The sequence below is a fragment of the Chelonoidis abingdonii genome, chromosome 9 (assembly GCF_003597395.2).
Source record: "Chelonoidis abingdonii isolate Lonesome George chromosome 9, CheloAbing_2.0, whole genome shotgun sequence".
In the NCBI taxonomy this organism is placed as follows: domain Eukaryota; kingdom Metazoa; phylum Chordata; order Testudines; family Testudinidae; genus Chelonoidis; species Chelonoidis abingdonii.
Window position 1 is genome coordinate 47249320 of NC_133777.1, and position 15730 is coordinate 47265049.

At 48.1% G+C, this 15730-nt stretch overlaps 1 protein-coding gene across 1 annotated transcript; it reads right to left on the reverse strand.

The window, feature by feature from the left end:
• Positions 1–6517: 6517 nt before the first annotated feature.
• On the reverse strand, positions 6518–7416 carry RPP25 (ribonuclease P/MRP subunit p25). Its single transcript, XM_032799834.2, has one exon. The coding sequence runs from the start codon at positions 7280–7282 to the stop codon at positions 6623–6625; it is 660 nt and encodes a 219-aa protein (XP_032655725.1). The 5' UTR covers positions 7283–7416; the 3' UTR covers positions 6518–6622.
• Positions 7417–15730: the final 8314 nt, after the last annotated feature.

Here is a 15730-nt window from a genome sequence, read left to right on the forward strand (position 1 = left end):
ATTCATTATTACCTGGCAGAGACAACAGTCAGGTACTGGAGCAGAGGGCGCCATGTGTTTGCTTAGAAATGCCCTAAGTTTTGGCTGCCTGCCAGTAAGAGATATCTCATGTTACACACAGCCACCTTTTAAATATATTAAGCAAACACAAAACACTCCACATACAAACCCCACATGACAAACTCACAAAACGAACACATAAGACAGGAATGAAAAATCGTGAACCCCAAGCAAAGGGGAACACTCAACAGTTAAAATACACAGACCAGATTTTCCCTTTACAATAAAAATGTGAGCAGGGCAAAAGAGGAGCAAAGCTAGAAAAGAGGAAATTGCATCCTGGCATCTCACTAAGAATTTCAAATAGGGCAAGGCAGATGTTTCATAGAAGGAAAAGGTGACATTTACTCAAATGGAGTAAAAGCAGCCTCATTTATGACTCCTGGAGACCCAGCACACAGCTGTTTGCCTATAACATAGCAATCATCTCAAACGCTTGCTAAGTCAAGGGAGCGGGCATGGGAGCCAGCAGGTGTTTCAGCAGGAGCATTCACACAAGCAATATGAGAGTAGGACTGTGTGCTGAATCCTGGCAGAGAGGATAATTTGTGAGAAGGATCAGTCTGAAGGGGACAAGAAGAGCGAGTGCTGTACACTCTGTACAGTAAGGGCCTGATATTTGGACATGCTGAGCAGCCACACCTCAAATTGAAGTCCCTGGGTGCTGAGGATATTTGTCCCCTCTGAAAATCAAGCCCTGCGCGTAGAGAGAGTGCTGCATTCTTTATCTAATAGAGCTTCCCATCTCAATCCGGCCATAATCACACATACCTATTAGCTCCAGAACAGCGGTCTCACAGTTGCTGAAGTTGGAAAACAGTGGATTGTTTTGTACAATCAGTAACCTCTGCTGCAGAGTTAAGCTAACAAGGCTTATCTCCCTCACAAGCACCCAACCTATTCAAAGTCAATCAGCTGGAAACCCCTCCATTCAATAACTTTAAACTGAACACCAAAGAGCTTACAACCTAATGCGGAAGGGTTCAAGCAGGACCATATTGCGAACAGGTTGTAAGCTTCATGGGGCAGAGGCTGTTTCTTCCTATGTGTTGAACAATGTCTAGCACAACAGGGTCTTGATCCAGATTAGAAATAAGTCAGTATATATTATCAATATGACATGGATATCACTAGAATGGACTATTTTCAATTTGGCATCAGCCTATTCAGCAAATACATTGTCCCGCAAAGAGCAATAACCTCCCATTAGCTGTAATATTAGATACAAAGAGGGGAAAAAGGAGAAATTTATATCTGTTCTAGGCAAATACAGGGAACATGTCAAATACGGGATGTAGCCCTGGCCACACCTGTTGGGAAAGCCACACACACTTTTCCATACCAAAAGTGAACTAGCCACTTGTAACTTTTGGTGTAACTTGCACCAACCGAATTCACAACACAGCCAGACAACACGTGGAAATGTGCCACACCACATACCCACCAGTGCATACAGAGCACAGCGCCAAGCAAGGCCAGGTCTACACTGGAATCTTTTGCTGGTATAATTGCATCAGTTAGTGTTTTTTTTTTTCTAATGACATTTCAATACTTGCAAAAGCCCTAGTATAGATGCAGTTATAATGGCTAAAAAGTGATTTTGCTGCTATAGTTTATTTCACTTGCCAAACCAGGATAAGCTATGCTGGCAAAAGCATTTTTTGCCAGTATACGTTGCATCTACACTAGATGGTTCTGCAAAATAGCTATATGGGCAAATCATCTCTACTGCAGACTTGGACCGAGACATGTGGGAAGCACCATGGACTGCCTGGTGCTGCTGAAGCAGAGATTGTGTGGTGTGACTGGTGGTGGCCATCTCACCCCATACCCCAGAGACAGCAGGACCAATGAGGGTAGAGAAAGCTTAGGTATTGGGGACTGTGCTTTTCAGGGATGAGCTTCCTAGACAGAGGTCACTCTCCCTCCATGAAAAACCTCTTTCAACCTAAATTGAGAGATCAAGCCCCCTCAACAGGAAAGACTCTCCTCTATTTTCAAGCCCCCACATCCATGCTTTAAGACTGTCACTAAAGATGACCAGAAAAAATAGTTTTTTTTAAATTATTTCCTTTTTTTTCACCTCAGAAATATCAGGAATGTCAAGCCTCCTCTTCCTTGGTTTTGTGGGAGGACTTCTTGGGAGATTCACATATGCTTACAAGCACTCAGCAGCTTAGCTTAGTGGTTCTCAACCAGAGGTACATGTACCACTTGCGTAAGCAGGGTCTTCCAGGGGGTACATCAACTCATCTAGATATTTGCCTAGTTTTACAACAGACTACAGAAAAGAATTAGTTAAGTCAGTACCAGGGGCGGCTTCAGGCACCAGAATGCCAAGTGCATGCCTGGGGCGGCAAGCCATGGGGGGCATTCAGCCGGTTGCTGTGAGGGCGGCAGGCAGGTTGCCTTCAGTGGCATACCTGCAGAGGGTCCGCTGGTCCCGCGGCTTTGGCAGACCTCCCGCAGGCAAGCCGCCAAAGGCAGCCTGCCTGCCGTGCTTGGGGTGACAAAATACCTAGAGCCGCCTCTGGTCAGTACAAACTAAAATTTCATGCAGACAATGACTTGTTTATACTGCTCTACATATTATACACTGAAATGTAAGTACATTTATATTCCAGTTGATTTATTTTATAATTATATGGTCCAAATTAGAAAGTAAGCAATTTTTCAGTGATAATGTGCTATGATGCTTTTGTATTTTTATGTCTGATTTTGTAAGCAAGTAGTTTTTAAGTGAGGTGAAACCTGGGGGTATGCAAAACAAATGAGACTCCAGTAATCCGGAAAGGCTGAGAGCCACTGGTTTAGCTGAAGAGTTTTAACGAAGATGTACTTTCTCCCAAGAGTTCATTGGGCATTCAAATTAGATTAATAAAACAGAACAGTCTGACAAAAAATCCTTCCCCATCCCAATTGCTCAGTCTCCTGTGATGTCATAGTTTCACTAATTCTTCAGAAACTTCCAAGGTAGATAAGACCTGATTTTCTAAAATAAAAACAGATTTGATTTTTTTTTTGTGAAAAAATCTTTCAGAACTTCTAATTGAAAAGACAGAAGTCCAATCTTTGTTTCTTTTACAGGTTAAATTTAAAATGTGAAAGGGACAGGACTGGATCACCCAGTGGATTTACTAACTCTCTAACAAGCTCAGATGTCACAGTGATGATCGTTGGACAGACAGATAAGTTAGATGTGCTCGCTCACCTATCTAAGACCGAACCAGAGACCTCTCCTCAGTTTTCCAGGCTGTAGGATCATTTCCTCTCAGTTTGGAGGCTGAGCCATACTGCTATCAGGAATTATTTGTGTTTATGTCAATGGGCCCAATGCTGCTCTCATTTATAACAGCGTAAATCAGGAGTGAGCCCACAGCAGCCAATAGAATTACACAGGTGTAAAGTCAGTGTGAGAGCAGAATCAGCTCCAGGGTAGTTAGTATGAATAAGAACAAAGCGCAAAGTTCTCTGCTTGTATAAATGAGTAAAACTCCGTTGAAGTCAGGAGAGCTGCAACCATTAACAACAGCAGAGAACCTGGACCAAGATTTTGATGAGAGACTCTCACAGGCTCAATTCTCTTCTCACACTGGTGTAAATAGTTTCTCTGGATAAGTGTAAAAAACACTGAGAGCAGAATCAGACCCTTTATCATCACTGGTATTGCTATACTCGAGGCCCTGACCAAGACTCCATTGCAGTACGTGCCATACAAACACATAGCAAGAGACAGACAGAGGGTGGGAGGGGAAAATGAGGCAAAGACAGGGGAAGTGACTTGCCCAAGGTCACAGGCAGAGCCAGGAACAGCACCCAGGTCTCCAGAGCCTTAGCCTAGGGCCCCAGCCATTACATCACACTGCTTGGCTCAACCACAATTCCATCACATACAACCATAGCATTCGCCCACTTTGGATCAGTGGGAGGGTTTGAACGATAGACCTTCAGATCAGCCCTGTATTACTTAAGCCATCTTCCTTTCCTTCTTGCTCAAGGTGGAATCAGTACCTTTCTTGAACAGCTGAAAGATCTTCACAACATAAAAATCATGATAATACGTAGCCCTTGTATACTAGCTATTGTGTGAGGTTCCCAAGAAAGGAATGCAAAGGGTAGCCTGGCTTCAGCTACTTCAGAGCAGAGTCAAAACCACAGAGCACAAAATAATTACTGAAAAATACACACTAGAGAGGAAAAAGACACAGTGGTTTCAGATGCGTCAATGCCCTGTGGCTCACAGCTTATGGAAAATAGAGAGCTTGGTACTCAATAAATGGTGAGAGGAGAAAACAACCCATCTGCTTGTTTGTGTGTTTTATTCAAAATGAATCACAGAGCCATGAGTTGCTGAGCCCTCCATTAATAACCCTGACAGTGCCTCTCTGTCTGTAATTGAAGCAGCTCCAATAATGAAGGTGTTACTCCAACAAGCTTCAAGCAAACCATCTTTCCTGATGTCTCATGGTGATCTGACAACCCCCAGACACTGTGCATGGAGAGTCGTGACTAGCAGCTTTTGTATTCCTTACAACACCCACTGCAGATGGTTTGATTCTTTCCTGTAGCGTTAGGTGCACAACCTCCATATAGTCCCACATACCCCCTGATGCTGGACTCTGAAGAACATTCCCTCCCAGAGCACGAACTCTCTCCACATCCATATTTTCCTGTGCTTCCTCACACTGCTCCTCACCTTCCCCAGCTTGGGAGCCGTTTAGTCAATGTTAGGTGTCCACAATGCTCTCCCAATGGACTCCACCCCGGCTATGGAAGGAGCACATCTCCTGATGTTAGGGACCAGTCATGCAAGGTACCAAATGGCCTCGACTACTGTTCACTTCCCAGGGTCAGGTAAGACCTGGGTTACATATTTATTCATTGCAGGTTTTCAGCCACAGTACTCCAGAAATGGATCCAAAGCCTATTATGGAGGAAATCCCCTTCAGCTCGAGTGAGAGAAGAGTCTGGTCTTCATATTAAGTCCCCGCAATTTCAGTTTGGTGTCTGGGCCACTACTTGGGACTACCTGCACATCTCAGTTGTGAGCTTTGTCACCAATTAGTCAGAGCACTGAGATTCAAACCAGTCATTCCACTTGTGGTTAGAAACAGACCACCTTTCCTGAGGGTTTTCTTTGTCCCACTGACAAGAGCAAGGGGTCTGTTAGACACATATTCTCAATCATTTGAGACACATGAGCTCCCCAGGCCTGGAGTTCCTGCCTATGGATTGGGACACACCTTGTAGCTAAAGAAGAAACTGCTGCATTCCGCAGCAGCTGGACACTTATAGATATAAGCAATCACACTCAGAATCAACTAATGCTTCCCTACCTCCATCCTCTGTGCTCCCGACAGGAATATAAACATCCACTGAAGGAATAGAGTGGGCCTTGTGTTATGAACAGTGTCTGATAAACACCATCTCAGTGTCACGGAAAGAGAGAATTGCTCACTTTACACACACATGGGAGGAGAAAGAAGCAGAACACTTTAGCAGAGGCAGGAACTCTCAGGACTGGGGAGACGGCAGCCTTTCAAGCAAGAGGGTATTATTTAGTGTGGAAGAGCTGGGCCAGGGAGGGGGATGGGAAGAGGTTTAAAAAAACCTCTCAAAATTCCTGCACATGCAAAAGCACAGGTGCAGCATCAGGAGATCCCAGCCTTGGTGAGGGAGAAAAACTTTTGGCACTGTGGATTTTCCTGGATCTTGAGTATTACATACCCAGTTCAAATGAGCAGTTATTGAAATGGAGAAGCCTTTGAGGGAAATTGGACGCTGTGCTACTGACAGTCAGTTAGATCCTCAGAGCTCCCCCAGATCAAATTGCACCTTTATGGCCTGTAGGGATATTAGATTAAAATTATTACATGTCCATTTCTCTGGAGAGGGATTAGGAAATGGATGTAGGGATGGATACACACACACAGCCTGAGGTCAGCAGCCCCAGCAGGACCCTTCTCTCACCTCAGCATCAGCTAATATGATCATTGGTCTTTAACCCTTTCCAGCCTCAGTGGCCACACGCTGCCACACCCTGGAGCATACTCTGTCAGACCCTGCCCTCTCCTGCCTTTCAGTTTGCAAGTTTCTCTGGGCAGGGAACCTATTCTTTACCTGGCACCCATGACCGTATGCAAAGCCTCGTGCCCATCCAATTATATGACACCCCCCGCTCCATTCTTCCACATGCAAATGAGCTGCTCCTGGTGCATTACTGCCCCCTCCACTGGATTGATCTCTCTCATCACATTTTTTCTAATTAGCCAGCTCCCTGCAGCTTGAGAACAGAGCTGATCACTGCCCCCAGCCCTAAGAGCAGCAAAGGTTGAGGGGATGGGGAAGTGGAGAGGAGCAGCAGTGTCTATGAATCGGAGTCTTTGTGGGGAAAGCTACGCAACGCGAGATCACCAGGACTTATGACCAAGCAAGGCACTGGCTTAATCATCCCTTTATTGATTACAAAGCATCTAAAAATCTAGAGTGTCTTCAATATATAATCTCTTTTCTATGTACACTACATATGGCTTAAGTTATTTCTCTGGGGGGTGGGGGTGAGTCAGTGATGATAGTCCAGCATGTAGTCCATAGTCCCCAAGCCCTTTTGACTCTCTGGTACCTGTACCTGCATTTTCTTGTTAGCCAGCTCCCCGTGCGGAAGTGCCAAAGATCTCTTCACCCCTTGTGGAAGTGAACTGAGTCTATCTTCCTCTGTTCCCCCATCTTCAGCCCACAACCCATCCCTGGGCTCCGGAGGTTGGTAGCCCATCTCATTGGGGTCCAGGGGGTCCTTGGACAATAGGATACAGATGGAGGGCACATTCTTGTGGACGGTCAGTTTCTCCACTTGGCCATCAGGCTGAGGGTCCTTGTTCTCCCAGACCTCCAGCAGGGTCTTGTAACGCACCTTGGTGACCTGGTGGAGGCCCCCCAGCTTCCTCTTCATGATCTCCACACAGGTAATGGTTTTGGTGACTGCCCGACCACAGCCACTGAAGACTATCTGCCGGGTGCCCTGCAGTTCCATCCTGGCCATGGCAAAGCCCATCAAATTCCTGATCTTGCTGCCCTCCTTCACTTTCATCTCCACCACGGCAGGGGACAAGTCAGGGAAGGGCAGTGGGCTATCCTGCTCTGACGTCTTGACCTTCCTGAAGTTCTCCATCCTGGACTGGGCTACTGGGGGCATGGGTGTGGATTCCACCCCTTTGGCAGCCATTGCTTGCCCTTCCTGGAGGCAAAATGAGTCAGATCAGATGTCTAAATGCCAGCATCCATCCCAGAGACTATCCTTGGCTCCAAACTCCCTTTGCTCCAGGTCAACAGAAAAAGGGGGCAAATTTAGTGCTGCTCTTCCATGATTCTGCCTCTTCTAACTGGCTACTCAGCGCTCTCCTTCCCCTGGTGAAGGACTTTCTGTCAAGCCCAGATAGTTCCCTCCTGGCTGTGCCGGAGAATCAGTCCCCAGAAGGAATGGAGCTGCAGAATTCTCCCCGGGGTGGGAATCCCTGCCGGTGCCTCCTCTGCTCCCACTGCAGCACTCGCTTCTGCTGCTCTTTGCTTCATTCTGGACTTCAGCAGCCCCCAGAGCTGTTTTGTGTAATTAGCAGATCCTCCCCCTCCTCCTCCTCCTTCTCCTCCCCCACGCTCTCCTCCTCCCTCTCCCCACACTCCTGATCAGCCTCCCAGCCCAGCCCGGAGCCCTCTGCTTCATCCCTCAGCGGCACTTCCGTCAGTCTCTGGCAAAAGGAGAGTCTGACTTTTCCCCAGTCCAGGAGCAGCTTGGGGAGGGAGAGAGAAAGCTACTCTTTCTCTTCATGATGCTTCCGGAGTCCTGCCCCCTTAAAGAGAAACTGGCCCCTTCTCATGGGTGATTTCTCCAGCTCAAGGACATTAACTGCTAACTGCAAATGTCAGCGAAGTGCAGGCAGCTGCTGCTGCTCGTGCCTCTCCCTATCTGGCTGGATCAGCTCCCACACCATGCATCCCCACAAGGGACACAGATCTCAGTGGCCCTTCCTTAAAATGTCTTGGTGACTGCATTTTCCATTGTCTTCTCCGATTCTCCATTGAAATGGGGTCACCCTCAGCCAGTCCTTTTTAATGACCCATCCTGACTCAGACAACCAGGTGGCATTCATAACTATGCCTCTTACCGTGCCCTGAGAGCAAACAATTCTTTTGCACCCACAGGGTAACAATGCAGCATATGGGGAAACTGAGCTACAACCAGGATTCAAAAAAATATTACAGGAAATTTCCAGTTTTTCACAGGGAGTCTCCTGTGAGGGGTGCAGGGAGCCCTGTCCCTCAATCCCTGACCTCAGGTCAATGGGGAATCTCTTGAGAGATGTTCAGGAAGCCCCGTCCGTTCCTCAGATCCCGCCCATGGATCAGCATAGGACATTTCATCCCCATGTAGGTTATAAGGCTTTTAGCATGATTCAATCTCTCTCTTCAGCCGCCAGAGCAGAGTATTCAGGGATAACTCAGCCCAGACCTCCTAGTCTCATTTGTCCCTTTCCTAGAAACCTGGGGATGAATGCTAGGGCTGAGCTGGGCCTTGGCTGGAGCAACGTGGAGAGAAGATGAGCAAACATGGAAACTGTTCTCCTGCCATCGAGGGGAGTCTGAAAGGGGCTAGAGGGATGGGGTACCGAGGGTACAGAGTTAGAGCAGTGAGTGAACACCCACAGTGCCCCGGAGTCCTGCTGAGGTTCAGTGCTGCAGTCAAATGAACTCTGGTCTGACTGAACATGGAGTTCCAGCCATGCCCCTCTAGGAGGAGATAGACTCATAGACTCTAAGGTCAGAAGGGACCATTATGATCATCTAGTCTGACCTCCTGCACAACGCAGGCCACAGAATCTCACCCACCCTCTCCTGTAACAACCCCCTAATCTATGTCTGAGTTATTGAAGTCCTCAAATCATGGTTTAAAGACCTCAAGGTGCAGAGATGGGTCAGGATAAATGTCTCTTTGGTGATTCAGAGCAGCATGGTGCACGACCACAGGGACTGAAACCTCTGCTCACTCCAGGAGATGTGTGGCCCATCCCTGCCTAGGGTTTCTTGAGAGGAAGTGAGCTCAGGTGAGCGGGCTGCCTAGGTCAGTGTTTGAGTCCAGCAGTGGGGCAGTGCATATGAGCCCTGAAATAAATGAGCATGAGGACTATATTACCCTCAATCTCTTCCCAGAAGGGAATGGCCCCTCTGTGCCAGGGCCCACTTTCCATTTGACAGTAATGCCTTCCCACGGAGTAGCAATAAGGGATGGAGAGCCTGCCATTTGGTGATGTCCTCATTTCACTGCCTAAAAGAGGGAGTGAATGAATGCAATAAAAGAGACATCAAGAAGGAGGAAAAGCAGCCTCGCCGGGAAGGCAAGGATCAATATCCAGTGGGAGGTGGCATGAGGCTCCCAGCGCTCTGCAAATAGAATTTGCACTGCTGCATCCACTGGCACCCACATGCATGGGCGGTGGGTAAACCCCTGGCTTGAGGAGGCCCCACCCCTTCCATGCCTACCGGATCCCAGCTCCCACTGTGGCCACTGGCCCCTGCCCCAGGCTAGCACCTCTAGTCCCTCCTGGCCCCAGAGCGCCAGGCAGTGTGGCCCCAGCCTCCTCAGGCTGCACCACCCAGCCCAACCCCCAGCCAGCATGCCTCAGTAGCCCTGGGCCACACCACTTGGCCTGACCCCCGGTGGGATCCCCAGATCCTGAAGGTGCCCCCCGCCCCCCAGCCAAGCTGCCAGACCCAGGCTCAGCACCAGCGCTGGCTCCAGGTTTTTTGCCACCCCAAGCAAAAAAAACCCCCAAAACAAACAAACTGGAGTGCCGCCCCTTGAAAAGAGCTGCCCCAAGCACATGCTTGGAACGTTGGTGCCTAGAGCCAGCCCTGCTCAGCACTGGGTTGGTGGCACGGCCAGAGTGGCCCCAGCCCCAATGCTGGCCTGATCCCAGAGCCCGTACCCCAAGCAAGAGCCCTCACTCACTCCCCCTCCCGCACCCTAACCTTCCATTTCATGAGCATTCATGGCCTGCCATACAATTTCCAATTTCCAGCTCCAGCACTGGGCAGACGGAACAGCCGGAGCACTCCCAGCCCCACCACTGGGCAGGCATAAGTTAGATCAGTTATGAGGTTGCTCTAACGTACATCTGAGGGATGGGGGGACAACCCAGCCTGCTCTGGCACTATGGAGAGCACAAAAGTACCTTTTGCCTACTTCCCTCTATCCCTGTGCTAAATGCAAGAGACAACGGAGCTCCAGCCTTTGCTGATGGTGACAGAGGAGCCCAGATCTGCCTGGGAGTTATCAGGCTACTCCTCTCCTCCTGACCATATGGTGTGGAAGGGGTGGGACAATCCCCAAGGTGAATCTTCCCTGCCCTTTAGAGGAGAGAGGGAAAGCCTTTGGTGGGGAGGGCTCAGACACATGGGTCCTCAGGAGAGAGAAGGAGGACAGAGCCCCCATGGACTGCTACCTCCTCTGCCCAGACATGGGGGAGGAGAGCAGCGAGCTCCCTGGCCCACTGGCTCCTTTCCCAACACTTCACAACAGAAAGGAGTGAAGATCCAGCTGGTGATCCCTGCTGACTCCCAGGGGATGTGGGATGGCTCCTGGAAGGTCAGTGCCAGGGATGAGGCAGAGTTATTTGGGATCATGTGCATTAAGGGTTCTGATTGTCTCCCCAAGCAACAGGGCCCACGAATATCAATGCCACCCTTGCCATGGGTACCCTACATGAAGAGTGAGGGCCTGATCCAGTGAGGGGCTGAGCTCTCATTGGAGCCAAGCAAGAAACAAGATGTAAATGAGCTTTCAAATCAATCACAATTATCTCCCTTTGCGAGCAGCACAAATGGGCCTGGGCACCCAATTAAGCAAGTAATAACCCTGTCTGTGCAGCTAGGTGCTTAGCTAGCCAGCTATGTCTCAGGACCTCCCAGCTGTCTCACTATGCTCAGCCAAGAGCAGGAAGACTCACCTCTATGCTGTGATTAACCTCCCCAGTGATGGAGGCCGCATGGCATGTGAGTGTCCCATAGCAAAGCCACTGGGTCATTTCCTATTCAAACACATATGCAGCACCAGTTTGTTTGCTATTAGGAAATCCATCCCAATGCCGGGGCTTAGTAGCGGACCATCCTCAACCACCAAGTGGCACTGACTGCCTAGAAGGTAGGAGGAGATTCTCCTGCAGCTTACACCAGCTGATGTCAGCTCTTAGCTATCTGTGTGCAAAATCTCATGGACAGGTGCCCCCAGCACAGATCTAATGCTCAGGGACAATTATTCAGCTGGTTTCCTTTCCTAGCCCAGCAATCTTTGCAAACACTTAGCCATGGATTTGCAAAGAAGCCATGGGAGTTCTGTTCCGAAGTTCCATGGAATTTGAGTGGGAATTATGAGCCTAACTCATGTAGGTTGTTTTTTTTTGAAAGTCCCAGCTGTAGATTTTGCATGCACAATTGCCTTGCTGCATGAGCACATGGATGAGAGCATGTGTAAGTCTCAGCAGGAACTCCAAGACCTGACTAGGCACTGGGGACTGGATTCCCCTCAGACCCTGTTCCAGCCTCTCCAGGTCTGTGCAGAAGCATGCACTGATGCCGCCTGTGCTGTACCATGCCATGGCTAAAGAGAGACTTCAGCCTCCAAAGCTGGCATCTTTCCCCCCCCTAAATTCACTTCCATCTATGGAATAATCCCTAATGCATGTGCGGTCATCTCCACTGCATCACAAAGTTGTGAGTTGGAAAGACATCCTGAGTATTGACTTGCACTTGAGTTTGCTATGCCTCTCAAGACCCACAGATTATTTTCATCTGAACTAAAAATCTACTTGATCTCATGTCAGCAGGAGCCTGGATGAAACCCGGCTGTGCAGTTACAAGTGGTGTTCAGATCCAATCTACCCCAAAGACCAGTCCACATTCAGTGAGTGTCTGGGAAATCTGGACTGACACTTTGACCTGTTATAATATTATGGCCAAAGCCTGGAACCTGTGCCTGAGGACATGGGCTTCCCACAGTGCTACAGAGAGAGGGAATTTTCCCCCATAAGAGTGTGGAGTGGGAACAGAATTGCTTGGTGGCTGCTCTCCATGGAGGGGGAGAAGTGAGGGGCACCTTCCCAGTGAGGCGGTGTGATCTGGAGGACGGTGCACTGGCATGGGATGGGAATCAGAGACCTGTTGTATGACTGTGGCTAATTCTCTATCTCTCTAATTCCCCATCTGTAAAATGGAGTTAATGATACCTAGTAAATGGCTTTGAGATCTACAGATGACATGTGCTAGTTAAGAGATGGCTGGTGGATCAGTACAGTTGTAGATGCACCACATCCTGTCGTGTTCTTTCCTCTCCAGTGAGCTCCATCCTGCTGAGTGGAATTGGGCTAGTCCCACTGTCTTAAAGATTAGCTCTTAATGATGTTGTTTGCATAAAGGTAGCACCTAGGCACCCCAGCTGAGATCAGAGCCCGTTGTGCTATGGGTTATATATACACCCAGTATATGCATCTCAGTCTAAGTAGGCAAGACAGACAGAGGACAAATTGTCCCCATTGTACAGGTGGGGAATTGAGGCACAGAGAGACTAACTGACTTGGCCAAGGTCATGCAGACAGTATGTAGCAGAGCTGGGAACGGAATCAGATGTCCTATGTCCCTGTCCAATGCCTCGCTGTAGTGATCATGCACAGTAGCTACTTTTAAAACATGAATTCCTCATTCATATGATGAAAAACAATGTTATTTTTCTCCTTATGTCTGATGAATGTTTGTGAAATTCTCAAGTAAGGCACAGAGTGGCTCTGCTCCTTTCTCAGTCAGGCTGGGATGAATAAAGCTTCTCACACAAATTGCTTCTTTTAAAAAGATGCATCTTCAGGCTAAAAGCCTAGGAAAACAAATGGGAAGGAATTTGGCAACTGTTCATGGAATGTATTTACATAGAATAAAGGGCTGGGAAGGCAGAGGCAACACTCATTAACTCAATGCATAAACTTTATTGCGGGCACAGAAGATGACAAATCTTGATAAGACATTAAACAGCTCCAGAAATGCATATTGCTTCAGCACAATGCTGTGCATCTCTCAAGAGTCTTGAGAATCAAGCTGTGCCCTGGCTGATACAGGATCAGGAGCAGAGATACTGCCTGCTGTAGAGATTTTTTCATGGGTTTATATGTGCTGAAGTCTAGGGGGCTCCTCTCATTTACCCTAGCTGAGGATCTGGCCCCACATATGTATTGGGACCAGATTATCTCTCTCTACCCATCCCACCGTTCCTGCACTTGAGCTGAGAACAATGGCAATTCATGGTGCTTGGGGGGAGGGCTGGACCGATACAAATAATAAATCCAACCCTTCTGAATCAGCCAGTGGAACTGGCTGAGTACAGGGGGAAGTGGATGTCACCCCTTCTTCAAAGGTGGTGTAGCATGCATGTTCTCCCTGAGTTCTGAATGGCATCATGCACAATGCCTCAGAGTGGCATAGGGCTATAACTATAGGTCTCAATCCAGTCCATGCCATATGGACCAGATCCCAAGGGATGCTATAGGCTGAGTCCTCACTTTTGAAATCAATGGCAGTTGTGGGTGCTCAGCATTTGTCTCCAAATTCATATTTACGCCTGCTAATGCCTGACATGATGCTAAGCAAAGGAGCCAGTCAAGGGCTTGATAGTCCAGTGTAGAATTCTGTGCCTCTTCTCCACTGGTTGGATGCATCCTGAAATCTCAGCATGTTTCTATGGAGCCTGCCTCCACAGTGCTGCACTGATTGGGTATTTAAATCCAAAGCAGCATTTATTGTCTAACTGCTGCTTAACAAACTCTGCTTATTACAGCCTCCTAAATGGGGAAGATGAGGTGCAATCATGTTAAACAGTTAACGCATCACTAAAATTGATTGGTCGGGAGCTCCCCCCAAGGCAAGGGATGTCAGGGGGTGTTAATGATAGGATCCTACTTCCTTTCTCTCTCTCTCTCTCTCTGTGCAGTGTTTAAAATGTAAATGAATTTCATTATTAGCAACTCCATCACTAATTACCATCCAAAGCCATTCATTACCCTGTCAGCTTATTTGTTGGAGGACAACAGAGTGGATCATTTAGCCTACGTGAAGGAATAGCTGAAATTAGCTCATACATAAAGAACAGAGAGTGGGAGATGGGATCCAGATGAGTTGGAGAAGAGGATGGGGGCTGCGGGTGGATGGGGAGGAGACAGGGAAAGACAGACTGACACTGGAGGGAAGAAAATCAGACACAGATTAATTAGAAATACATTAGGAAAAGAAGAGAGGTGAGATGAAAGGAGAGAGAATGGAGAAAGAGTAATAAATAATGGAGAAGTATGAGAGAGTGAGTGAATAAGAGAAGGTTGGAGGAAACAATGAGGCAGAATAATTAAAAACAATAATACTTTGATCTGTCTGTCATAGGTTTTTCCATAGTACCCATCACTGTAGTATCCAAGCACCTCTTCTCTCCATGAAGATCTCAAGCACTTTCTGAACTCTGGTTGCTTATCATTACTGTTGAATGGAGGTACTCAGCTCCACGCAGGGCATGAAAGAGCTTACCACTGAACAGAAAAGCAACAGACAACCATACAGATATAGAAAGGTCTGGCTGAGCAGAAGGCAGATTCATTGAATAGCAAGGCAGTGGGATTTTTTAATACAGATATGTAAGATGATTCCCTGGGCAGCGGATTGACACTGATACTTCTTCCATGAAGCCTATGTTCAGAAAGAAGACTTGAAAGAGGGGAAGGAAGGATGCTGCAACACCAGGAGCCATGTTCTCCTGCCACAGGAGATAAGTGACTGTCTGTGGGAGATCATTGCCCATTAATGGGAGGGAGTTCCAGCTGAAAAGAGCAGTGTGGAAGAAGGCACAGAGAAGAGAAAGGAACAGGAATGCAAAGGGGATGGTTAGGTGAGAGATGTGGGCAGAGCAGGCAGGGGATTAGCAGGGGTGGGGAATTGAGTTGTAGGTCACAGCCCAGTAGTATAGAAGGTGGTGAGGATCAGAAGCTTGAACTTGGTGTAGGCTGAGAGAGGGAGGTAGCAAAGGGGATCAAAGAGGGAGACGTAATGGATGAGGGAGATGGTTTCCATACACCATCATAGTGGGGGAACTGGAGGGGAGGGTAGTGGGATTCAGGCAGGCTGCAGTAGTGATGTCAAGAGCTGACCAAGGGGAATCAGCTGTGTCAAAGATGAAGGAAAAAACAAGGAGGATGAGACTGGAAAAGAGGCTAAGTCCAGAGCTGGTGGTTGGTGAGCAACCTTGGGAAGGGCAGTGTCAGTAGGGAAAGGAAGCCAGTGGCAAGGGATCAGAGACAAAATGAGAGAGACAATGGAGACAGTGAGAGCAGAGGCACATTCTAGAAGTCTGGAGGGAGGAAGGAAGGAAGGAGATGGGCCAGTAACTGGAGGGGCAGTTGGGGCTTGTCATAGCTTCCTACTCAGATTTGAACCTTAGCGTTCATAACCTGAGAAGCTAGCATGAACCCCTCTAAGCTTAATTACCAGCTTAGATCTGATAGGCTGCCACCAACCAGCAATTCAGTGCCTGGTACACTTGAGCCCCCAAAACTTCCCTGGTACCCCCAAAGACTCAGATGCCCTGAGTCTACAACAA